Source organism: the organism of the source record quoted next, unplaced genomic scaffold, assembly GCF_019419815.1.
Source record: "Pyrus x bretschneideri cultivar Hongxiangsu unplaced genomic scaffold, Pyrus_bretschneideri_v1 Contig5, whole genome shotgun sequence".
In the NCBI taxonomy this organism is placed as follows: Eukaryota; Viridiplantae; Streptophyta; class Magnoliopsida; order Rosales; family Rosaceae; genus Pyrus; species Pyrus x bretschneideri.
In genome coordinates this window covers 2,512,647-2,538,263 of record NW_025999787.1, presented here as the reverse complement: position 1 = coordinate 2,538,263, position 25,617 = coordinate 2,512,647, and the positions used below count along the sequence as shown (strand labels likewise).

At 36.8% G+C, this 25,617-nt stretch overlaps 2 protein-coding genes across 2 annotated transcripts; both read right to left on the bottom strand.

The window, feature by feature from the left end:
* Window positions 1-663: 663 nt before the first annotated feature.
* LOC103954764 lies at window positions 664-2,358 on the bottom strand. The gene is made up of 4 exons (XM_009366587.3): window positions 1,919-2,358; window positions 1,378-1,488; window positions 1,071-1,151; window positions 664-980 (listed from the first exon to the last, which is right to left on the bottom strand). The coding sequence occupies exons 1-4, from the start codon at window positions 2,168-2,170 to the stop codon at window positions 906-908; spliced, it is 519 nt and encodes a 172-aa protein (XP_009364862.1). The 5' UTR covers window positions 2,171-2,358; the 3' UTR covers window positions 664-905.
* Window positions 2,359-10,586: 8,228 nt separating this feature from the next.
* LOC125470202 (chromatin-remodeling ATPase INO80-like) lies at window positions 10,587-23,468 on the bottom strand. The gene is given in 26 exon segments (XM_048568879.1): window positions 10,587-11,288; window positions 11,376-11,534; window positions 11,645-11,842; window positions 13,118-13,274; window positions 13,381-13,475; window positions 13,894-14,001; window positions 14,122-14,379; window positions 14,532-14,605; window positions 14,608-15,082; window positions 16,382-16,528; window positions 16,693-16,752; window positions 16,754-16,843; window positions 16,845-16,925; window positions 17,494-17,551; window positions 17,634-17,795; window positions 18,365-18,490; window positions 19,866-20,038; window positions 20,111-20,191; window positions 20,317-20,425; window positions 20,542-20,963; window positions 21,331-21,441; window positions 21,598-21,798; window positions 21,911-22,343; window positions 22,455-22,839; window positions 23,029-23,107; window positions 23,309-23,468. Coding segments are annotated over 26 exon segments (4,530 nt in total). The 5' UTR covers window positions 23,369-23,468; the 3' UTR covers window positions 10,587-11,060.
* Between the last annotated feature and the right edge of the window lie 2,149 nt (window positions 23,469-25,617).

Genomic DNA, 25,617 nt, shown 5'->3' with positions numbered 1-25,617 from the left:
GTTTCATCTTCGTTTGTGTTTGATGCACGATTATTTTCATATTGCAAGCATCAAACATGACAAACGATCGATGATGATCCTATGTTCTTCAATGGGGCAGGAGAAAAAAACATCACAGGACGAAAGCAGGTGTGTAATAACACAATTCTGAATTCCGTCCGCAACATCAAGTGCGCTTCATTCAACTGTTAATCAGCTTTTAAGTATCAACAGTTTTCTCTTAAGCTAACAATCTCTTAATTATTTTGTTTCTTAACTAGCTGCTGTTTACCCTGCTCCCACTGCTCTCTTCTTTCTAATAATAGAGCAAACGAATGGTGGAAAAAGAGCTACAAATAGGTTAGTATAACAAGGGCAATAGAGGACCAACCAACTTCTAGTCTCGTAGTACTTATCTTCCCAATGTCGGCAGAGGTCCCAAGTTTGAATTCCATCTCCCGCAATATCACTTGTATAAAGAAGAAAAAACATGGCCAGAGACAGGAGAGCGACAGAACTGCATGGATCATATTAGTCACGTTGGTTTTGGCTATGCTTAGTTGCAGAAAACTGAAGTTTTTTTTTGAAACATCCAGTAAGATACCAATATTCCTGATGAAACATCACTTTTGTGATTAAGATCAATGGCTGAAAAATTAGCATAAGCAGACAAGGAAAACCTCCTTTTTCAATCCACAATTTGATTTAGCAGACAGACGTTTCTCACAATTCTATACACAATTTAGGCTACACATTCATTGGCAAGCAACATTGTTTGGGGTACTTCTGTCCATAACAGAGAACCATTCTTGATAATAACCGGTGAAACGAAGAGACAGAAATCATAATTTGTATCAGAATATAAGCACAAAGATCCTAATTACAGCACACATACACAGTACATCTTAATGCTTAATCAGCATATCTTAACGCAGATTTTCAACATGTTTGTTCAGCTCCTCCAGCTTCTTTATCCTCATTCTCTCACTTTCACCCACAAGCTGATATAAAGCACGCAGATAAGCAATTAATTGATGTATGGTAACAGTAACAGTCATTAGAAATTAATTTATGAAGAATGAAATGCTCACCTCCATCAATTTGGAAACTAGTTGAGATTTCTCTCTGCTCTTCTCATTTAAAGCCTCGAGAGCTTCCTTGTATTCTTTCTCCTGTGACCATTGATCATTATATAGACACATGAAAGGACTTAGTCTTGCATAAGTAATCTCATTCGGACGTGATCAACGTAATACCCAAAAAGTTGTGTCATACGATGAGGAAAAAGTAAAATGCAACCACAGAATCTCCATTTTCTTCTTTAACATTTTTTTATTTTTTCCCATACAACAGCATAAGCAGCTGGAAGAACAAGTAAAATGGCCACAAAGTTTTTACCTTCCTCTGGCAGCTCTGACCTAGCGGCTTTAACTCTTTGTTAATGATGTCTATCCTCTTGCGAATAATTGCAACTTCCTTTCTCATTGGATCTATCAGCGTTTCAAGCTCCTATAAGATATAATAGTTTTGAAGCAACCTCTATATGTCATGATCAACTAGTTTGAGATGAACAAATTAATAAATTGAGAAAGATCATAACATTACATTCTCGAACAATCTATGTTCGTTGCTTGAAGTGGAGAAGATAGAACATATAATTCACAAGGTAAACCATTTTATCAGATGTCCCCGGAGGGACGCAAGGTAAACCATTTGAATTCTAGTTAGCTATACAGTTTCAAAAGTTTTCATTTCAGTCATTAAATGGATCATTCTGAGAAAAAAAAAAAAAATTCTTTTAATTTAAAGCCATAAATTTAGCTTATTCTTGTGTTAGAACATTATGTTTTACCAACAAATTGAACAAGGTATAAATGTCCAATTTTAAAAAGTAAAAATATAGCATAAGATTCAGTGGCAATTGTAATTCATCACTTACTTCCTGAATCTCAGACAAGCGCTTAGTTGCTTCCTCGACGCGTCCCAGCTGAGCCTGAACCTTGTCTTTCACCTCCAACTTCTTCCTCTCAATCTCTTCCTCCTTTGCTTTGAACAAAGCCAATGCAGATCTTGACATCTCTTCTTCCTTGTCATCAGCTACCGGACTCCCATTGTAACTGACGATACCGGAGTTCTTCACTAGCTGCACCTGCAATTGCTGCTGCTCCCACATCTGTTTCGGCGTCGCCATTGGTTCCTCTGCAGCTGCAACACCCTTACTTCTCTCCCTCTTTTCTTTTCTTTTTTTTTTTTTTTCCTCTCTTTTTCTCTTCAAATGATTGCTATCTTTCTCTCCTGTTGTAGCTGGTTCGAGCAAAGCTGGCTTTAAAGGTATCCAAACCCCCCAACTTACTTTGCAACATGAATTATTACAATGACCTCAAATGACCATAATGCCTACCTTATAATCATAAAAGTTAAAGAGTGGATTTTACCTTTGTTGAACGAAGACTTACTACTTAATAACCTCTAATCTTCTTTCCACCTTTACTCAAAACCCTACTTGATAACACCATCTAAATCCTTGCAGTGAATAAAATTGTACTGTAGGAAAATTATGCCTAAGGCATCATATTGTTCTTACCCACGAGCTACAGTTTTTACTTTTAGAGGACATGTTATTAACGTCAAAAATATTTATATGCTGCTCTAGCTAGCCTGTCTACGCTCAGGTCTGCAACACTAATTCTCTTTCAATAGGAAAACTATTGGTAGTGTACCATATTGTTCTTAACTACACGCTACACTCTTCACTTTTATAGAGCGTTGTTATTAGCAGTCCAATATATTTAGGAGTAAGATTCTCTCCCTTCCTATTTTCATCCACTTCCCTCCCCTTCTCTCACATATTGCTTTTATCATATGCTATAGCTAACTTGGCTTTACTTAGGTCGCAATCACAAATTCACTTTCAATAAATAAACTATAATATTCATGTTTTGGTAAGGCAGCTATTTTCTTAAGTTGGTATACTGGCAGCTTCAGCTAACCAACTTCAGTTCTCATTCCTTTATGTATAAAATTACAAATTGTATATATTTCTGCTAATATTATATTGGCCAACTGCCCACTTCTTTACATACGAAGAAATGCAGTATAGTGTATATAAGAAGAGAGTTACTAAATTATTACAGCAATTTATAGTAATTCTAAAAATTATTTCCTTGTACTAGATATGATTTGAATAAGTGAAAATTGGTTGAAGGGTCTAAAGTATTATTTGTAATTATTAGTCGTCTCTCAAGAGTGGTGGTTGGGGTGGAAGTATTGTTTTGAGGAGTAGACTGTAAGGTCTCACCTACGCCCACACAGCAAAAACTGATGAGAAGCCTTAGGGGACAAGACAGATTAGGAGAGATTCCGAGCAGCTAAGCTGTAGTCAATTATCTAACCAGCTTGGGCATACAAGAAAGAATAAAGTCATTTGCAACTGCTAATTATATTAAGATTTAGTTTAGGAAAACTACGATTAATACTTTTGGTGTACAGCGTCAGACTAATAAGAAATATGCAAAAACCATTATTATATGGTTAATTCTTACACGATTGTTAATAGAGCCTGATAGAGTATGTTACAAGTGTAGAAGTTTGTTAAGAAAAATTGATTGTGAATTTGTAATTGTCATTCTTGGTTTCCAACTTGATTCTGAAGAGGCATTTTCCAGGCACATATATCTGATCTTGCTTTAAATTTCAAACAAGATAAATTTAAATTTAAAGCATTTCCACTGTTTTTTTATCCCATGGTTAGTACTTAGTAGGTAGGATTTGGGACCATTATGATGAACACTTGGATATGAATACACGTCATGCTGAAGACTTTCCAGTGTGACATTTCCATGGTGATGACTACTGATTGTTAATTAAATCAAATATTATCAAACCTTTTCTTCTTTTATATTCTACACATGTGGACTATATGATTAGTAGTAGAAGATCAACTTTTATGGTTTTTAAAATGTTTTGAGTCAAGCAATATTGTGTAGTACTGAAAACACTGTTAGGTAACATAATCAATTAACTTAAAATAATATTATATATACATATATTGTTATAAAATATAAACTTACTGTTAATTCATGTTATAACATATGAATTAGTTAACGTAAACAGATGAGTATTTGGTGGTAGCGGGACTGGTGATTTTCTTGCTGCTTCCCATTTAGAATACAAAATAAGCTATATTTTGCTGGGACAGGGTGATAGTAAGCAGTTGAACCCAGCAAGGTCCAAATGGACTGCAGGTGTCCCCAACACAAGAGCAAGTGGAACCTGCTCCATGGCCACCTTTTATTTTATTTTTCATTAATGAAAAATTCAAATACGGAAAATTTTCCAATATTGCCAACATGATAATAGATTAATAAAAATCTAGTCACTGGTAAACCAGATGTTTTATGCCATTAATACAATTTAATTAAAAAAAAAATTTGATGATCACCGTTTTAAAATTCAACTTGAAACAGAGTTCAACAACAAAACTTAAAAGTTAATTTGAATTTCTTAAAATACATTCAATTTGCTATGTATTGTCTATGAAGAAAAAATTGTGTTATATGTATTTTGTTTGAAAAATTCATTTCAATTTAGGGTTAAAGAGGTTAAACTACCTTAAATATCTACTATAAACCATATTATATGGTTAGAAAAATACTTGGCTACTCAACAATGAGGAGGAATCCCTCCTCAAAAGGATTCATAGCGAATTCACAAAATTTTGTATTTATGATCGATATCGTAACTTAATCAATCATTTTGTCAAGATCTATCTTTGTAAAAAAATCAATAAAATGTGAGATTGTTTGATCATCAAACTGTATAAAAACAGATGGACAAATTTAGTTAAAGCATTACGGAAACAACAATAGTTTTGATTGATTTTTTGGAGAGATTATTTTTACATAGTGATTTATAATATTAAAGATACCCCTTATAACCATTAACTTTCGTACATTGGTCACAGAGATTTTAAGTCCCTATAACTCCTTGTCCCTTAAGTAGCCAAATTAATTCTATATTGCATATTCTATAGTTATTACTACAACTGGTCCCTAAAGTTGACTCAAGTCATGAAAATGGTCACTCACGTTCACAATCAATCAATTTTAACCGGCAAGTAGCTCCCATATGCCTGAACCCTAGCTAACTACAACATCCAGAAAGAGCGTGATAAGGATCCGCAGAGGAGTTACTGAACGTTGTTTGATGTCTTTGGTTCACAAGTACAATCAGGACAAAGAAATATAGCAATGGTCCCTCAATTTTAACCAAATTGGGGTAATGACCCCTCAACTAAAAATCTATGACAATTGATCCCTTAACTCATCAACACATGTAGCTTTGGTCCTTTTCGTCAACTCCGTTAAAACTTCTGTCAAAATTAGTCACGTGCCACGCATATGAGGTCAGAATCAAAGGCCAAATATGGGAAACTAAATGAAAAAAATTATAGAAATGGTTCATCAACTTTAACCCAATTGGAGAAATGATTTGTCCCGCCCTAATCCCGACATACATCCAAGATAGACACATGACATCACCAATATCCGTATATCCAACAGACCCCGCCTCCGGGATATGTACAAAGCATAATTCAAGATTCGAATTGTGTGGTAATTTTTGTATACTTTATGGCCGCATTTAACTTCCTCGTTAGACTACCTATGTACCCTAAAAAGGGATCAAGCCATTCGTAATTCACCAATCACTACAATTTGACATATATCACAATCTGTTCAAGTCGAAAGGCATAACATCCCTCAATTAATCATTAGAAGTTGACAAGCATGAAATTACTAGACTCAAGGCTACATAACAAATCCACATGACAATCAAGATTTTCAATTCATCCATCATGTAAATCACTATGTTTCACATAATACCGCAATGCATAGTATGCAAAATCTCAAAGAACAGTCAACGAACCACAATGTTATTCTCTAGCCACATTGGTCAACGAGTCTAATCATAATAATAACAATCATATCCAACATCATTAACCACTCCAATTAATTAGCCCTAAGAATCAAAGATTCACTATATTAACATTTAACTACGTTAATCAATCAGTAAGATCGCATTTCAATAGGCGAAATTTAATAAAGGAATTCTACATAATTCCCTACCTGGATTCCAAGTAATAACATGAAAATTCTAATTTACAAACTTAACTTCTACTGTGAGCAATTCCTACTCACTCAAATATAGGGTCGGACTAACTTCATGGAACTAAGCAAGAGTAGGGATTTCGGACCACTCGACAAAATCTAACCAAAATGTGATCGTCTATCAAAATGTACCAAGTACAACTAATCCTCATCACCCCTAGAATGTGTATGGTCACCCATCGCGGATATACCAAGCATGATCACCCCTGAATATGTATGGTCCCCTATCGCGGATATACCAAGCAGAACCATATGCATAGTCTAATAACGTAGCCAATGATCACCCATCGTGGATATACCAAGCATGATTACCCCTAAAAATCCCCCATCGTGAATATACCAAGCAGGACTATATCCTATAGCTCTAGGTAGTGATCACCCATCACAGATATACCAAGCATAATCACTCCTAGAATGTGTATGGTCCCCCATCGCGGATATACCAAGCAGAACCATAAGCATAGTATAATCATGCAAGCAGTAATCACCCATCGTGGATATACCAAGCATGATCACCCCTGAAATACATATGGTCCCTCATCGCGAATATACCAAGCAGGACCATCCACGTACCACTGCTACATGGTGCAATAAATTCAACACATAGCCTACCCATACCTCAACCCCTATGAGTTACAACGTAGTCACCTACACCATCAACTTCTCATGGCCACCAACTAATATGTCACAAGCATATAAGCTCTACAAATACTTCTAATAGGATTCTAGGACCACACTGTCATAACATTTATCATACTTATCATTCACATTATTAAGAAGATAAATAAACACATATATATCACAATATGACGTCCCATACACATAAACCGATGTAGATATTATCTGGGATAACTCACTAACCAATATATGCCCACTAAACCCTACATAGTCTCTAGTAATACTGATTTTAATATTTAAAGATCAATTCGACCAAAAGTCAAGTCTTTGTCAACGGTGGGGTCCACAACCCTATACAAGTCAATCTGGAACATCCGCGCATGGATTTCCGATCCATAACTTCCTAAGGGTCTCGTTTTTCTTCTAGAAAAATATTCTAAAATTTCGGAACGATCCAACAGTCGGATCTCCGCCAATTGCTAAAATTAATTGACGGTCCACGATTGATTTAACAAATTTAGAAATTCAATTTGGGAAGATCCGTACGTTGGATTCGTAATCCATCAGTTCCTAAGGTTCTCAAATATTATGTATAATAATATATTAAAGTTTGGTAACGATTTAACGGTCGGATCAGTCGAATCATAAAATGATCAAATGACGTAATATTCAATACTAGGTTCAAATTATTGAACCCCATCAAAAGGATATCAAATCTGAAATAAGGACATCGAATTTAACTTAAAAAGATAATGTCAGCCCACTGGCCACGCGCCGTCGCGGGAGGCGGTTTCCGGCAAACGGAAACCACAAATTCCGACCAACTCTCAAATTCACCAAATTTTGTAGGAATGTACAACTCATTGAGAGAAACATTTTTCATACCTGGGCCAAAGTCCAGTTCGGCCAAGAAGTAACCTGAAATCGCCTCAATCCGTCAGAAACCTCAAGAAGGGTGAACTTCGTCGAATTCGAAACTCCACCGCCCCCAACCTTGGTCGGGCGTTGTTCCTAGTCTCAAGAGGGTTTGAATGAGGGTGGTGGTCGACGATGGTACCTGCAAAATTGGCGGATTGCCGCCGTACACCCAACGAACCCACCAGTGCAATTCTCACGAAAGGAACCTCTAAAAATATTAAATCCCTATTTTATTTAAGAAACTTCTAACATCCATAACTTCTCTTTTCTCGTCTCGATTCACAAATGGCATTCGCCTATGTGCTCGTGGGGTTGAGCTCAATTCGAAAACATTAAGAGTGACCCCCGAAGGTCTACGGATTTAAATAATTATTTTCAAAAATTCAAACTTTGTAATTAAGTAATTAATATAAATTCCCAAAAATAATATAAAATCTCCTTAATATGTAGTTTGCAGTAGTGAAATCCAGGAACAAGATTTCACATGATCCCTCAACTTTAACCCAATTGGAGAAATGGTCCCTCAATTTTAACCCAATTGTAGCAATCATTCTTTCAACATGACTTGTTTTGATGGAAGTTCTAACAGAGTTGACGAAAATGACCATAAATGCACATTTTGAGGAGTTAAGGGACCATTGGTCATGGATTTTTAGTTGAGTGACCATTGCTCAAATTGACTATTGCTACAATTTCCTCTTGCATTTAAGGGCAGTAAACAGTAGGAAGAACAAGGACAAGTAGGGGTGGGCACTTAAAACCAAAAATCAAAATCAAAACATAAACCAAATCGGACTGCACCAAATAGTTTGGCTTTACTATTTTGAAACAGTTTCGGTTTTGAAACCAAACCATAAAGTAGGAAACGGTTTGGTTTCGGTTTTGGCTTTCGAAAACCATACCGAAATTGAAATCGAACCGCACCATAAATATTAATAAGTAATTAATTAAATGTCCATATTAGATGTCATGTTTTAATAGGTTGTTTGTTATAGTCCATACATTTATTATGAATCCAACCACACTAGAATATCATCAGTCATCACTTTCTTTCTCTTAGACATAATATCACCACTCATGAGTAGGGGTGGGCACTTGAATGCATTGTCCTACACTGGATATGTGATCAACGGGTAAATGTTCCACACAAAGGATGTTGAGAAATCGAAATTGCAAGGGAAATAATGCATAGCTTCCTCATAGATTTGAGGGTGCAACCATGCAAGTCTGTTTGCTAGGCAATTATATACATCTAGGGATGGCAATTCTAACCGTTAAACCCGATAACCGTGAATAACCGCCCAACTGGATTGGATTTGGATATGAAAATTCGGGTATATTTGGGGTATGGGGAAAAACCGTGAATATTATTCGATTATGGTTTTGGATATGGTTATAGGGGTCCCCAATCCGTATCCATCCCTGAATCCGAACCAAATAATATATAATATAATTATTCATAATATTAAAGTATTAAAAAAAAAATATATATATATATATACACACACACATACACACACATATGTATATTCATTATTCGCCAAATCCCTTACTTTAAGTGTAAATAGAAAAATTGCATTTTGTGGGAAAGTTCATAAGTTTTGATATGAATCAAATCTATGAGAATTTAATGGTACTTATGGGAGATATCAAAGATCTGCCAACATTATCAATGTTTAACTTTAATTTTTATGCTCCACAAGATCCATTCATTAAATCATTTTATACATCAAATATTTAATGACAAATTAATATTTATTAAATTATCATGCGTTAATTGAATGAATATATTTTTTGTATTTACAAAAATGGATATAACCGTTAACTGATGGGGAATCCGTTATCCGGTGGGTATGGGTATGGATAATACTCGATGATTAATTTGCGGTTATCAATATGGTTAATTTTTGTGGTTATGGGAATGGATATAGCATTTCCGTCTCCAAATCAAATCGTTGCCATCCCTATATACATATGCCATGAGTCCATGACATTGGATCACATGTTATCTACTGCACTAAATATGCATTTAAAGTTGCAAACCGTTCATGCATTTCATCTTTCCAAGCCTTAAAATTTTTGAGTGGCAATTGGTACTTGGCTAGCTAATAAGGTTGCTCAATGAGGACTTTTTACTGTTTTTTAATGAGGGATTAGTTTCATTTTGTATACTGATTATGACATTTTGTAGCGGTTTGATTAGCTACTGCTTATGTTTAATTTGTATCCTTTAGGAGCACTCTCTATGATGTCTAGATTGGGAAATGCTTAAAATATGTTCTAATGTATGATGTCTTTCATTTCAAGTTCTGATTTATGATCTTACTAGAAACTACTTATCTTCTAGATAAGTTTTTTTTTTTAAAAAAGTTCTTTGTTGACTGCATTCATGTAAAACTTGAGGTAACGAGCGTTTCGTATTTTAACTTGTATATTTTTTTCTTAAAAAGCAAACCGAAACCGTTTGAAACCGCACCAAACCGAACCAAATGGTTTGATTTCATTTCGGTTTTAGCTTCAAAACTGCACCGAACCGAACCGCAAAAAGTTTTGGTTTCATTCAAAACCACACCGAAGTGTACCCACCCCTAAGGACAAGCATATGAACCAATATCCTCTTGCATTTAAGGGCAGTGAACGGCAGGAAGAACAAGGACAAGTATATGAACCAATATTTGATGAAGCATATGAACCAACACCCTGACTCCTTCTAACTCCAGACGCCGCTGTTCCCATTCGCTAATTCCAACGAGCAGAAAATATAACAGATTTTGACGGCAAGGACTACATTGATGTCCGGGACTTAATATGAGAGACGGCATTAATCGATTTTGAAAGTGGGACCATTATATTATTGGAAATTTTATAACTGATCAACTTGATTAGATACAAGCACCATCGGCATCAGGACAACACAAAATCTTTGTTTGGAATTTAAGTTGACCCATGAACAGATTATGTGACAGAGAACTGCAAGTTGATTTCATACACAATTCCCCTCGGTCGAGGACCTCGGCCGGAGGCGTGTAGACGTTCCGGGGACAGGGCTCACTGACAAATACATCTACCCTTTATACAGCTAAAAACCAGAAAGAGTAATACACTTTTATATACAACCCTTCTCCATCGAACGATTTGAAGGCCAGTGAACCCTGAACAAATTATGAATATGTTGTACAAACATCATACAGCTCTAACTTTGTTTTCTGCAACTCTGCTACCGTCGTTTCCAGGCACAATGGGGCCAGCGACAAAACGACCTGCTCTTGCTCATCACGCAATTACAGTCAGCTACTATACATGATATTACCAAGAAAAGGGACTGCCTTCTGATTGAGATCTTTCGCCAGGATCTGCTTTGAAACTATGAGATCCAAACTAATTCCTTGGTGGATACTGTGTCTGTTCTGGAACCGCAGAGAGTGTGGCAGTAAATGCCGGCTCAAGATTTTCGTTCACACTCTTGTTTGACCTCTTTGGCCTCTTGGGTTTCGTAGCTTGTGGATCGGTATTTGGTAAGGTATCATCCAACTCATATCTATCAAGTTCGTCCATGATTTGTAAATTCTTCGGCCTTGTAGTTTGCCTGCCAGTTGCAGCTTTCCTCTGTCACAGATACGATAATAAGCATTACAGTTTGCCAGGTGCTAATCCTAGGTGTAAATACAACAGGTTCCAGATAAAGTTCATTACCTTTTTATTATTAGATTTTGCTTTTTCGGCATCTGAAGAGTCCTCATATCCGGTGCCCTGAGGTGCAGATGCAGGGTTTGTTAAATCTTCTAAAGAGGCATCCCCTTCTGCATCCACCCAGATACCCTTTGTTTGTTTCTTCTTTTGTCTATCCTTAACCTGAAAAAACCATATCATACAAATTACGATTTACCAAATTGTAGAATGCAACATAAATTGAGTCACAAAAAAGTTTGAAGGAATTGAAAGACAGACAACTTAAACTGCACCTGTAACGGAATTTCTCTTAATTTCTGCTCCAACTGAGCGTCATCCAGAAGTAAAGATACAACATCCTCAGGAGCCAAAAGATCACCCTGAACATGACCACCCATCATTACAAGCTGCTGGACAGTATTTTTCTGACTTGCTCGTTGCAGAATCTTCTCTTCAACTGTTTCTTTACAAATCAGTCGGTACACGGTAACCTGTACCATGAGTACACGAGAACTTATAATTATATTTAAAAAACAAAAAATCATTTAATACTGATAAATGCTACTAGCTTCCAAATGGCTTGACCATTCTATCTGCAGGAGCCATTTGTTTGCAATGTGCTTCGGAGATGCCTTGCTTGATTATACGGTGTCTCCCTTGTCTTGTTCCCTATTACATAATCTTCACTAAAGTTTTTAATTTGGCTTCTGTATCGGTATGCCCCCATGAAAATCCCAGAGGCCAACCCTGAATATGAAAAACTTTATGGTGGTAATTCCCCCACGAAAATCCCACAACAAAGTTTTTCATAATGTGCCCATTTTACCCTCTCCGTATAACTGTTGGTTTGCTAACGTGGCATCAGATTTTAGAAATTTCACAAATTATAATTTTTGTTTAAAAATATTGAAAAAGAAAAGGCATACCCCACCCTAGGCATCCCTATCTCATGTCGGTGTTGGCAAACCCACCCCTCCCCACTCCTTCCTTGTCTAACACCCTTTCCCCATTCCCTCACCACACCCCCTCCCGCCCAATACCCCTTCCCCACTCCTCTAATGCCTACTCCAAATTACCCAGTTGTCTAAAATTCAAACCCAAAGGAAAGATATCAGGAAGAGTAATATGTCATAATCACAAACTAAAAAGCCATGGTTTTTGCACAGTAGGACCACTGAAATGGATTGTCAGGGTGGGTTAGGATGCAATGGCTTGAGCGATGAGCAGAACTCAGAGGTGAGGGTGGACCCTGGCTGCAATAGGGATGGGGGTAGGTGGTGGAATTGATAGCGGAAGGGGGTTGGATGCTGGCTGCTATAGGGAAGGAGGTTTGGTGGTGGCGGCTGGGGAAAGGGTCTAGAGGCTTATTTTCTTAAATTTTTTAACCTTTATTGGATTTGATATTTTTTTTGCTTTTAATCTACTTCTTCCTTTTTTTTTTCCAGTCATTTATTAAAATTTAAAATAAATAAATAGATATAATATTATATGATCCATGTGAAGCTATACCGTTGAATCTGTGGGCCCTACATGCGTGCCGCATAAGCAGAGTAACGGTTTTTAGATGAGAACGGACTCAACGAAGTTGTGTGGGACGCAAGATGAAAACACAGGGTAAAGTGACCCATTTGCAAGTTCAGGGGGGGCAGTGAGGTTTTTGTCAAAGCACAGGGAGGAATATTAATTAAGCCTCTATCAGTCGCTCAAAGAAAACCAAATTTGGAAAACAGAAAGTCTATGCCTGGATTCAGCAATCAAAAACTCACATCTTTTGTCTGACCCAACCGATGAGCTCTATCCATTGCCTGTAGATCCAAGGTTGGATTCCAATCACTTTCATAAAATATGACAGTATCGGCAGCTGTCAAGTTAATGCCAAGTCCACCAGCTCTTGTACTCAGCAAGAACACAAAAATATCACTCCTGCAAGAAGACAATCATCTATTATAATAATGAATAAGTGTGCATTCATAGGAGTTGATAACAGACGCAGCTCATCAAAGCCTTCATATGATAATGAAATCCCTACCGTTCCTGGAAGTCCCTAACCATGTCACGCCGATCCATAATGGTGGAGGATCCATCAAGTCGTAAGTATTTATATTTCCTGTAGTTCATGTAGTCCTGCACATCAAGAGTTATCAGCAAGAGAAATACAATTTGTACTATGGTACAGTAAAAGTTTCCAAAAGGACAGGCTGACTAGCAAATAACTCAGTTAACTTAAAAGCCTGATGGGAACATCTAATTCAAGTTTGTCAAAACATCTTACTTATCAACAAGTACAAAACTAAAGGGCAACTACCGTATATAAACATTTCCTTAGGCACATAAAGACGCATCATGTATACTGACTAACATGATCACACCTATCTTAAAACTCGGATGGTGATTGGGGAAGAGGAAGAATAACTTTGACTTTCTTTTTTACAGTGATCTTCATTGTATATAATTAGGTATGGTTGAAATGGGAACAGAAATAGAAAATCCAATGTGAACCCACAAACCTAAAGCAACTAAGGTCCAATAAGAAATGAATTACCTCAAGAATATTAAGCATCTTCGTCATTTGAGCAAACAAGAGAACACGATGGTTGTCTGCCCTCAAGCGTTTCAACAATATATCAAGCGTCTGAAGTTTCCCAGAATCCTATATATAAAGTAGAAAAGCTCATCTTTTTGACACTTCAGTATAATCCAAAAACACAGAAAAAAAATGTGTTCACTAGCGAATATGAAAAGAAACCCAAAAAAGGACAAACAGTCTTACAGTGAGCAATTTTGCTGGGTCAAAGCTTTGCATGGGAGGACAAGACCCAAAAATCTTGTATGTTAACTGAAGAGCAGGATGTGAAACAGGCAGTTCAGAATCAATCTCTTGTATTAAATGATGTGGAGTCTCAGGTTTTCTGGGTCCACTAAAGTCGGATGTGCGTGCAAACCCAGTAAACAACCTCTTCACCCAAGGGTATTGCAGTTCTTCAATCATTTTGTAAGCAAAGTTTCTATCTGAGCAACGGACAGTGACCTATCAAAATTATACAATCTTGATCAAGTAATATCAATCTAGTGTTAACAAGGATAACTGACAATTTTTTTGCTGTTCCTTTAGGGTCATCCTGAATAACCAAAATAATTATAAAGGAAAAAATAAGGTAAAATGAATAAATATAAACATACTGGGGGAGCTCTAGTTCGTGGGATGAATGAGTATACTGAATGAAGAAGCCTAGTGTTCGAGAGTAGCCTATCCTATGAGAGACAACCAAAGCCTCGAATGGATCATCACCAGGTCCTGTAGCCAATTTCTTTTGAAGAAAGTTAGTTACAGATCTAGAAGGCATCAGCAACATTCGTGTAACAGCTCTCACTTGTCCATTCTCAAGATGACTGCATTCAGAAACATCATTCATGGTTTCCATTAGTGAGTCCACAATTCCATCCAAAAACTGTCGGTCCCATCTCACAATGGAAAACATCAGTCGCTCCATAAAAGAACCAGTTCCTAGAAATGCCACCTCAGCAGGGGACAGATCCATCATACGAGTAAAGCCAAAGGTTCCACTTCCAACAGATGAGCCATTCTCTTGCAAGAGTGTTGATTGATAAACATTTCCCGGTGAAAATATGTTAAAATATTTCTCAAATGATTCTTTGTAGACACCATGTCGAACTGCTGAGCAAAAAGTTTCAGAGCTCCGTAGAATTTCTTGATAGAAAAGTTTAGGGATCTGGATGAAACAAAGAAATTCCATTTTAAAATTTTAGTCAGTAAGTTACCGGAAACTAAAAGCAGAAATACCAGTTCATGGACGCAGCTGGTTTAATTTATTTCTGCAGGTGAATAAGTATATTGCAAATATTCCATTGAGACACACAAGTGATTATTGTGCTAGCAGTTTTGTAAAAAATAACATCATATTAAGCAGGTATTGAATTTCCTCTTCAGACATCATTAAAAGATATCCACCTTCGAAATACAGGTCCAATCTGCATAGGTCATAAGAACATGAAAGGACATGATTTCTAAGGGGTTATACATAAGAACATGAAGGAACATTTTTACATAGCTTTGAGCTACTTGAAAGTACAAGTTTCATGGTCCATCATATTGTTAGGATTAGCCCAGTACCTAACGGCTTAAACTTTTGAAAATAATGGTGAACCAATAAGCATATCATTCTGCAAAGCATAAAATCCTGAGCTTGAATCCTGCAATTGCAACTAATATAGGTTGCATTTCACGTGTATGGCTTTAGTGGTGGAGAGAGAACCCACATGTGAAAGGGAGTGTTCGAATCAATGTATATATAAATTCTTGGCTCACATAAAACAGTTTTAAGAATTCGATAAAGTACACATGTCATGATTGACAAGAATAAGTTCGGTCATGCAATATTAGTATGCGTGGTAAAACATTAGTTTAGGGATGTTGTCTTTGACTTTTTCATTTTACTCTAATAAATCATCACTTAAGATTACAAGAAATGGGGAACCTGTAACTTGGAGGTCTAACCATGAGACTTCTGACTCAATGTCTCAGTACATAACACATACAAATCATTGAAATCAAACGGCCGTTTCATTTCCCCTTGCACTTTCTGACCAGCTCTAATGTCGCCTTTAAACATTAAAATCTGATAAAGCCCCCCTGGATTTCTAAATCAAGTTACATAGCTCACACAACCAACAACACACAGAAAGTACAGATGCAGATCACATTAGAATTACATGTTGTGCCAGAAAAATGACATCAAATGGTGTGATGCCTGCAAATTACTCATCAAATAATGGAATTACCCTCGAGCCTCCCTCTATTTCAATTTTCCCTCCTTCACCACTCACCACAAGACCTACGTACCACCCTCTCTTCTTTCTCTCTCCCCTTTTGTTCAGTGACCAGTATGTCATGTGTAGTGTGCAAGCAAAGTGATTATTTCACCTATGCACTAAAGAAAAACTTATTTCATTTAAAGAACACAAAAGAAAGTACATAATTGGGTAACAGGAAAAAGGATCTAAGAAAGTACCGAGTATGTTAAAGGATTTTGACCTCCTGAGTAGTGCACATCCTCCAACTCCCCAAATGGAGGAGCTAGAAGAGAATTTGGTATCTCACTAAAGTATAGATATGTAATTCCTTCGTTCCTCTCAAATAATTCGGGATGGTTGCAGACCTATCATTGCACAAATAGAACACTTGATGTGGACAATATTACAGAAAATAAAACAACATAATTAAAACACATTTAATAATTGTATCGCACGGTTCGCACCCTATACACTACATAAAATTATGACAAAAGAAAACCGCAATGGATACCAAGTTAGATTAGCATACCTTTCTCAGCTGAATGACAATATTCATCAAATTCAAAATTTTCTTCTCACTAAGATGACCTGCGATTGCTGTCAAACAACTCAGCAAGAGATATTTTGTTCTTGATCGCTTGATAAAAAGCTTGTTGCCGAGGGCTCAACTTGCAGTGCACAAGTAACCTCAGTTTTCCTGGTCAGCTCAGAAACCACATCTGCTTTAACTCGGCGTAGCATGAATGGCTTTAATATGGAGTGCTGTGAGGAGAATAACAACAGAAGCAGTCAGCAGTGTTCCACCCAAAAAAAAAAAAACAAATTTCACATTTCATAGCACAGGTCAGACATTGGGACGGTGGAGAGGTGTGAGGCAACAATGCTGGGATTACTACAAAAGATTAAACAAGTATATACACTGATTACGTACAGTCAACGGATACAGGAAGATGGAATGATGGAATAGGAAATGATATCATATAAGCCTCGTGATTTCTTCAATACAGAAAGTTATAGTTGGGCCAATATTGTAATACAAAAAACAAATCAACCCTTTTCTAGTCAGAATGTTCCATAAAAGTTTCTTTGACACACACTAGTTTTAGTCAGAATTTTAAAGTGGATTATATACATTTTTTATATTCACAATTTACAGGTCTTGCAAGCAGTAGATATTTGACAGACCAGCATTTTCCAAAAATATTAAATTAGGAACACTAGATCAGACCGATCAAATTAGGAACATTAGATCAGACCAAAGGGCCAGGAAGAACTACAATCAATCCAAAAATGTACTAATGAATACACGTATCAACGTCAGGGTACTAACCAATCTGTTAAGCTGGTGCTCGTTCAGAGTACCCCCATGTTCAGCATGGTTTTCAATTCTGGTAATATTTGAGAAAATAATTAATTATCAAGAATACTTTATGATTTTGCAGGTACAAATTTCAGGTCCAAGATGCCTACCCTTTTGAAAACCACTCATTGAATTGTTCATGGCTGTCAAATAAGGTTGGCATAATGAAATGTAGTAGAGCCCACAACTCTGCCATATTATTTTGTATAGGTGTACCAGTAAGCAGCAAGCGATTTCGACAATTAAAGCCTAGAAGTGTCTTCCATCTTATGCTGTAAGATCAAAATATCAAATGAGATATGGATGAGCACGCACAATTTTAAGAGATACGAATGAAATAAATGAAATCAAACTGAATGGGATTTTTCGAGTGTCAGCAGGAGTAGTTGAGTATTACTTAATATAATGGCTAGTCCTAGGATCAAGGGGAACCAAACCAAAATATTATTATGGCTGCAAATCTAACTAGAATGTAAAATCAATGAGTTGTAGGAAACTACTTCCATAAGAGATTTCCATGCTGGGACAACTAAAAATATGTCATGTACACCCCTGGACGCTTCTTTGGATGCTCAAATAACAAACCTTCATTTACTCAGAATATTTGGCACTCTAAGATTAACACGGTTTCTTAAATAATACAACAAAAACACCCGGTAGACATGAAAATCTTAGGATATTTGGCACTCCAAGATAAAAATGGTTTCTTAAATTTGCTTCATCTTTATGGCACCTGGTCTCACTTTATCATACATTCAATATGCCACAATAATGGAAGACCACGGACTATGATTATGTTCAAAATCCTTAATAAACATCAAAGAAGATTTCAGTCCTAAACCTGTTAGAACTTTTTATTGCTTGGGCTTCATCTAATACCATATACTGCCATTTCACACGTTTAAAATACTTTCCATCAGCCACTAGCAGCTGGTAGCTGGTAATGAGAATATGAAATCCAGCATCCCTGAAAAGAAATTAAAAAATAATTGATCATTTAACACGATAACAGGAAATAAAGCATGGGATTGCTCGGGTGGCTGATTAGCATGCTTTACCATATATAAATCATAAACAAAGAAAGTGCCTTTCAAGGGGTGCAGTATTCTTTAGTAGAGTTGAGTTCAACTGCTTGAGTGGTCCGCAAGGAAATTAGCAAATTCTGTTTTTTCTTTGTTTCAATTTGCAGTTTCTTTTTATTTTCAATATGCATGCACAAAAAAATCAAATCAATATGCGTGTATTTACTTGTGTGCTGTTATTGGCACTCCAAAATAGTCAATCTGCACTCCCCCCATGAGAAACTTAGGGGAGAATAACAGTAGAGAGATAGCTACCTTTTACTTTTCTATGATGTATATAGTTTTGTGCTCCAACAAATTTTGCTACTTTGGTTGCCCAAATCCCAAAGAATAAGCCAATCCCCTATTGTGTCCTTATTTTTTTCCACACAAGGGATAATAACACAACAATTTCAAAAACCAACACGTATTGCTGTAAACTTCCTTATAAGGTTAGCCATAGTAAATTATACAGATACTTCAATGGCTAAAATATCTAACACAAACAAAATTACCAAGATACAGAATTAATGAAATAGAACACCATCCAGGGCCAGCCAATGGGTAAAGCCACTTAAGCAGTCACCTAAGGCCCCACCTTCAATTAAGGCGTACTTTTGAGAAATAAAAGTTTAGTGACACTCTAATTACCATTCTCTCTACCCCTCTCCAAATCTCATTTGTCACTAACTGACAGTAACTATATGAGGGTTTTTTTAATTATTGACATTTCATGCATCAATGAAATAAAATGTCCTAGCAAAACAACCCCATTCATTTCTTATTCAATGGTTTTAAAAGTGTAATTTCCCATATAAGCATAAGCATCAATGAAACACAATGAACTAAATCTTCGTTCCCATACCAATATGATAGTTGAGATTAACTAAAACAATGTTCTCTTTTAATAAGCTAAAAGAAGAAATTATATAAAACTGGCTGTAGTTACAACCAATTTACAGGTTCTACTGTTTTTTTAATTACATAGTGTTCTCTAAAACCTATATGGTTCTTTGTTTTATCAGTATTGTTTTCTTTGTTCACAATTGCTTTTTCTTAAAGTAAAGAAAATAGGATTTACTGATTTCGGTAAGAAACTTTTGGTATACAAAACGTTGTCAATATATTCCATGTTAACACAAAATTTTCCATCTAAGGGCTCAAAGTGTTGCAAGCCGGCTCAGACACCGTCTCAAACATTAATGTACTTCCAAGACTGGCCCGTTACCACCATTATCTTCTCTTGAAAGGGTAAATAATAGCAAGGGCAAAGAAAATTACCTGCCGTAATGTTTTTTAGCAGTGATCTTTTTCCTAAGTACCTGACGCTCGTTAACTCCTCCCCAGTATGGAAGAGTTTTTAAGTCAGGGCAGAAACGACAAATTTCATCTGCCCAGTTGTTCAAGACAGAGGCAGGAGCAACAACCAGAAAAGGCCCCCAAATATTTTTCTCCTGAATAGGTCAAGAAATCCAAGTTACATCAAAGACAATCATTATGCATAAAACAGCAAGTTGAACTATTACCTCAGATAAATGAGCCAAAAATGCCATGGCCTGAATGGTCTTTCCAAGGCCCATTTCATCAGCAAGGATGCCATTTAAACCCTGATAAACAGAAGAAAATAAAAGAAAGAAATAAACCCTCTAAACAATAGATCAAGAGAAAATGAATCCAGGAAATTAAACTGTACGTGTATATATTATGTGTATCCATTTAGGTACAGACTAACCTGCTCATAACAATTAACCAGCCACTGGAGACCTTTAAGCTGATATTCTTTAAGGGATCCCTTGAACAACTCCGGCGTCTGAACAGTTGATGTTACAGGCATTGTGGAACTGCAAATATATAAATAGAAACATTATCAGTTTGGCTGAAAAAACCTTGCCTCCAATTTCCTGATACAGTCCAGAAAAAGGGCAAGACTAAAACAATAAAGGAAAGAGTAACTGACGGGTTATGTAGATCTATACTACTAGCTCCAGCAACATCCTGTGCTGCCTCAGGTTCAGCATCTTCACATAGCTTCAAATACTCATTATCAAATTCACTGGTTATCTTTTTCTGCTTTGAAACTGCCACTTGAGCTGCTTTAAAAGCTGCCTCCTTCAGTTCAGCCTCCTCAGGGTCTTCTTCCTCATTAGTTTCATCATCTGAGGAGCTCAAAAATGCTTTTTTGTCCTTTTTTTTCCCCTCACCTACAGGCAGATCTTCAGATGGCTGTGAACTTGACTTGTTCTGCATAAAGTGACTGTAAAGTTCCGTTTGCTGTATAAGAAAATTGAGCCTTTGCTGCTGTCTCTTTGCTTCTCGAAGCTCCTGTTCGCGCCTCAAAGCTTCAGCTGCTTCTTTCTCCTCTTTCTTCCTCACTTCCACCTGCAAGTGTCCATATTTAAAATTAAAATAAAACATTACCAAGTTTGTGTCAAAGAAAAAAAATCAAATATACTATTTCTCTTTAGGATTGACTCTCAAGAACCCATTACAACCAAATAACGCAAGATAGCCTTCCATACGAATAATAATCAAAATTACAGGCAGTTAAATCTCTAAAGGAATGATTAGACAGAAGATCTACAGAACTTTAGCCATAAGCTTTGAAGCATATGAATTTCAGGCCAACTGCACATCATTAGAGATGATTAAATTTAAGACCAATAGGATTAAAGGACATGCATTTTTATATTTTCATGCATATACTTCTTGTACTCGATGCACTTCACAGAGGAGAAGGGAAGGATACCATCTCTTTATCTATTCTCTTCCAAAATAGTAGCATGTCTCTGGCTAGTTTCCTTGTACGAATTGCGGCACCCCTCATCAATTTAAGAGATCTACTGACCTTCAATTTCACCTACAAAGAATAAAAGAGTAGACAGCTTCAGTATAAGTACTACGAATGCCATCTGATGAAAATCAAACCCCAAGTTTGGGTATCGGAATCCACATCTCACATTCTGTGAAGGGGAAACAAGTAGAAGACTACATAGAGCGTACACATTATAAGTACCTCTCTTTGACAGTTCTCTGATACCCTCTTAGCATAACCTAGTTGCCTCTGGTGAAAACTTGAAAAAATCCTATGATGCCTTGGCATGTCTCTTCTTACTATGTTTGCCCAAACTTTCCCAATCTTGTCCATTTCCTCCTTCTCAATCACAGAAGGGTCTTTAATAACCTGTTGCTTCTTTGGTAGACTTCGTTCAATGATCTGCAGGACAAGACATTAATGAGAAACCAGCCCAAGATGTAACATGAAAAGGAAGACACACCCATAACCCAGCCAATGCCCACCAGATAATCATAAGTGAAGGAACACAAACCTCATATGTGTCTCCTTTCTCCAAAACTTTCACATAGTAGACCTGTAAAACACCACCTTCAGACAAAATAGATCTCTTTATATTTCCAGCTGCACCCTCTAGGATGGAAGAGTTTAACCCAATATCAGAGACCTTGAGGCTGAACTTTTGAGCTGAATCCGAAGTGGGCAATGCCTTAAGTCTAGCTTGAAGGGATTCATACTGGGGATGGGGATCGCCCATCACTGCCTGGCCTTTAGGGCCCAACCTTTTGTCACTGGTCATCATTTCTGCCAAGGATCCCAAGTCCAAAGTGCCTCTTAAGTAAACTTCCTCCACCCGAAAATCTGAAAAGCTCGGTAAGTGCAAAGATGACAACAGCTTATCATAAATTGGTGGAATCCTGTAAGTGATATCATCTCCTATATCCAGATAAGGAGGTTCATACATTATTCTGCATGAAATACAGAGATGAAAATAAAATAACCAAATAATTATAATCATCATATATGCTTAGCAATTGAAAAAGCCCGTGCTGAAATGGAAACTAGAGGAGAAAGCAAACCTATAGGTGCCACATTCTGGTGCCAAATCTGCATCATGGTGGTTCACTGGTTTTTGAGGATTAGAATCATTGAGCCACTCTGACGAGGTTTCCATTTCATATAACCTCCCCTGCTGCTCATTGCCCAGTTTCCTAGATTTTAAGCCCTTATTACCCCTTGGAACTGAAATACCTATCTGAATTGGTGCAGGACTTGATGAGGAATCCTTGAACCTCCTTTTGTACTTCTGAATGTGTTCTCCAAGCATTGATCGATACCTTTCTTCTGTAATGCGTGTCCCGTAATAACTGTCATCGTCCTCGTAGTCACTATTTTGGGATCGCCTTCTTTTTTTCACTGAACTCAGTTCTCTGTCAGACATCATCCCGTTACCAACACTTCCATCTACACATGCAACCGGCAAAAAATCACAAACATGCACATCTATAAGTGTCCGCTAATCACCATTCCAACCGACAACAACCATATACAAACTGTATATCACACATGCAAATCTTCAAGAAAAAAATCAAATAAAATTGGTCATAAAAAGCTTAACTCCAAAAACTAAGACAAACTGCCTTCTTTGGCTACCTCTGCTCTCATCCTGACTAGTATTCCCATAATAATCGAAATCGTCATCCGGTCGTGGAACTTGAAAGTTCATCAAAGACTACAATATGCAACAAAAATCAACAAACTTTAGTTCAAAAATATAAAATTCAACATTCCGAATTCAAAAACAAGTGAATTAAAAACACTGAAGCGCAAAATTTACCAAAAATTACCAAATCAAAGCAAAGCAAAGAGGGCAAGAGGGCGATAATTCGAGCAAACAAAGAAAACCCATGCGAGAAAAATTGAAGTGACAAACCTCAAGATTGAAAAGGTTGGAGTATGAGAGAGAATCCTTGGGTTGCCTTCGGTGTTCCATGTGCTGTGGGGCGAACAGACGACCTAGGTCTTTCCAGAAGGCGCGAACCGGCCACTGTCGGCAACTAGGTCTTCAATTGGACACAAACCCCTGCTTTCACAGCCCTAATCTGCACGGCGGCTCTCCGGTCTCAGCCCCTCCGCAATGGTTCATATAGCCAGATTGTTGGAGAAAATATATGCTTCCTCGGTATAGCATATAATTAGAGTAGATTTTTTATTGGCTGCTTCTGGCCATTACAGCCACCGTTTTCCCTGTCACCGCGTACGGGGAAGGGGAAAGGAAAACGATAAATTGGGACGATGGTCCCTCGAGTATACCTGAATTGCATTTTGCTACTTGAACTTTCATAATAATTGCTTCCATTCCCGAATTAGCTCTTGAAATATTTTTCATTATAACCGGAATACGAGTGAAACATTACGTGTTTTTATATAAGTAATAAAAAATTTTAATATTTAAACTATTAACTTAAATATTTTACTATTTATTTAATAACACAAAATGTATCATTCCGTATTTTAGTGACATTGAAAAATCTCTTAACTCTCGATGCTCAAGTGATCATTTTGGTTCAACTCTGTCAAATTTTTCATAAAATTTTGGACATTTTAGTGTGGGCCCATAAATTCATACCAAATTCTTTTTAAAAACCTATTAAAAGAAAAATGAAAAGGACATGAGAATCCAAACACCACCAAGTAGCATCCCACTTTCTATGCACCACCACATTGAAACCCAAAAAATCTCCGATGCCTCCACCTCTTTCCCGCGCTGCCCTGGTTAATGACAAGAGGGAAAGGGTTCGGATTGGATCCATTTTATCTTTAATTCACTATCAAATTAATTATAATATAACGATTTTTCTTAAGTTCGGTTTAACAAAATATGTAAGAAATATGAATCAAGTGAATATGATGTTCAACCGTTTGATTTGGGCGATTTTGGCCCAAAAATAATCATTTTTTTTTTTCTTTTATACCTTTTCTGTTGCAATTCTATTGGAATAAAAATGTGATTGTGTAAATCCCAGTATATATGGGAATATCTCTTATATTCCTATTAGGAGTAGATTACCTATTAAATGTTGTAATCCTAAAGGGAAAGGTTTTACCTATCCTACTACTGTAAATAAAGGCACAACGGGATGGAATAGAACACACCTCAATTACACATCTCTCTCTTTCTCTCTATCTATGCCGCACCCCTCTCTCTCTAACCTCTATAATTGTTCAGTAAATTATGTCTACAATACGTTATCAGCACGCTCTTGACGCTGCGCTAAAAAGAGTTTATTCTTCAATCAAAGGAGTATTACGTTTTAATCATTCCTTTTACAATTAATTTATTATTTTATTGAATTGATCTACATGCTATTGATTCAATTTAATTTTTCTGTGTTGAACGTGATACAACGCATTGAAGATGCAATTCCAGCTTACAGATAAGGATCTTCTACAAGTTCAAAGGCTTTTATCATTTTCTGCCAATCAGGTACGCTTAAAATAAAGTAAGATATTTGAAACGACCGTGAAGCATGAAAACATTCTCCATGATGCATGAACCCCCCTATGTTTATATTTTCTTTCTGATATACATATACATATATATATATATATATATTTGTTTCATGCATTACGCAATTCTTGCTATATGGAATTTGTGAGTCAAAGAAACAAAATAAAATAGAAGCATAATTATTTTTGGGTTCTGAAAACCCTAATTCTAAAATCTGAAGGAAAAAAAAAAGGGAACTAGTTGCGCCGACTTGACGGCACCTTGAGACAACAGCAGCTTTGCTATGTGTATGAACCAGGCCTTAGGCCTTTGATTTGCTGGGTTTCTGCCTTCAGCCTACATGTGACTTGGCAGCTTGCAGCTGCATCCCCATATGACTCGACACAATCTGCTTTCTTTGCTATTGGGCTTGCAACTCTAGCAGCCCGCAACAAACCGGCCTGGGTTCTTTTCTCCTCTGCTGCATGGGCTGTTCTTCTCGACCTGTGATTACAGCAAGCCTACTGATAGGAGCATATTTATGCTACTTAGTTATGTTGTTTCCTTGCATCTAGTGAGCTAATTACTACTTATTATAGTGTTTTAAGCTATTTTCGTGTGTTTGTAGGGCCTAATGACAAAGTTAGCAAGAAAATGCAATTTTGAGCCTTTTAGAGTAGTTTTGGGCTTATTATGGATAGCTTGTATATGGAGCAAAGTGGATGGAGGAATTCGAAGTCAAAAGAGGCTAG

Excerpts from the sequence above, each read along its gene's own strand:
- LOC103954764 (XM_009366587.3), bottom strand. The coding sequence starts at position 2,170 with ATGGCGACGCCGAAACAGATGTGGGAGCAGCAGCAATTGCAGGTGCAG. Across the intron at positions 1,489-1,918 it reads GCTTGTCTGAGATTCAGGAA|GAGCTTGAAACGCTGATAGA; the intron begins GTAAGTGATGAA and ends TATATCTTATAG. Across the intron at positions 981-1,070 it reads TAGTTTCCAAATTGATGGAG|CTTGTGGGTGAAAGTGAGAG; the intron begins GTGAGCATTTCA and ends GCTTTATATCAG.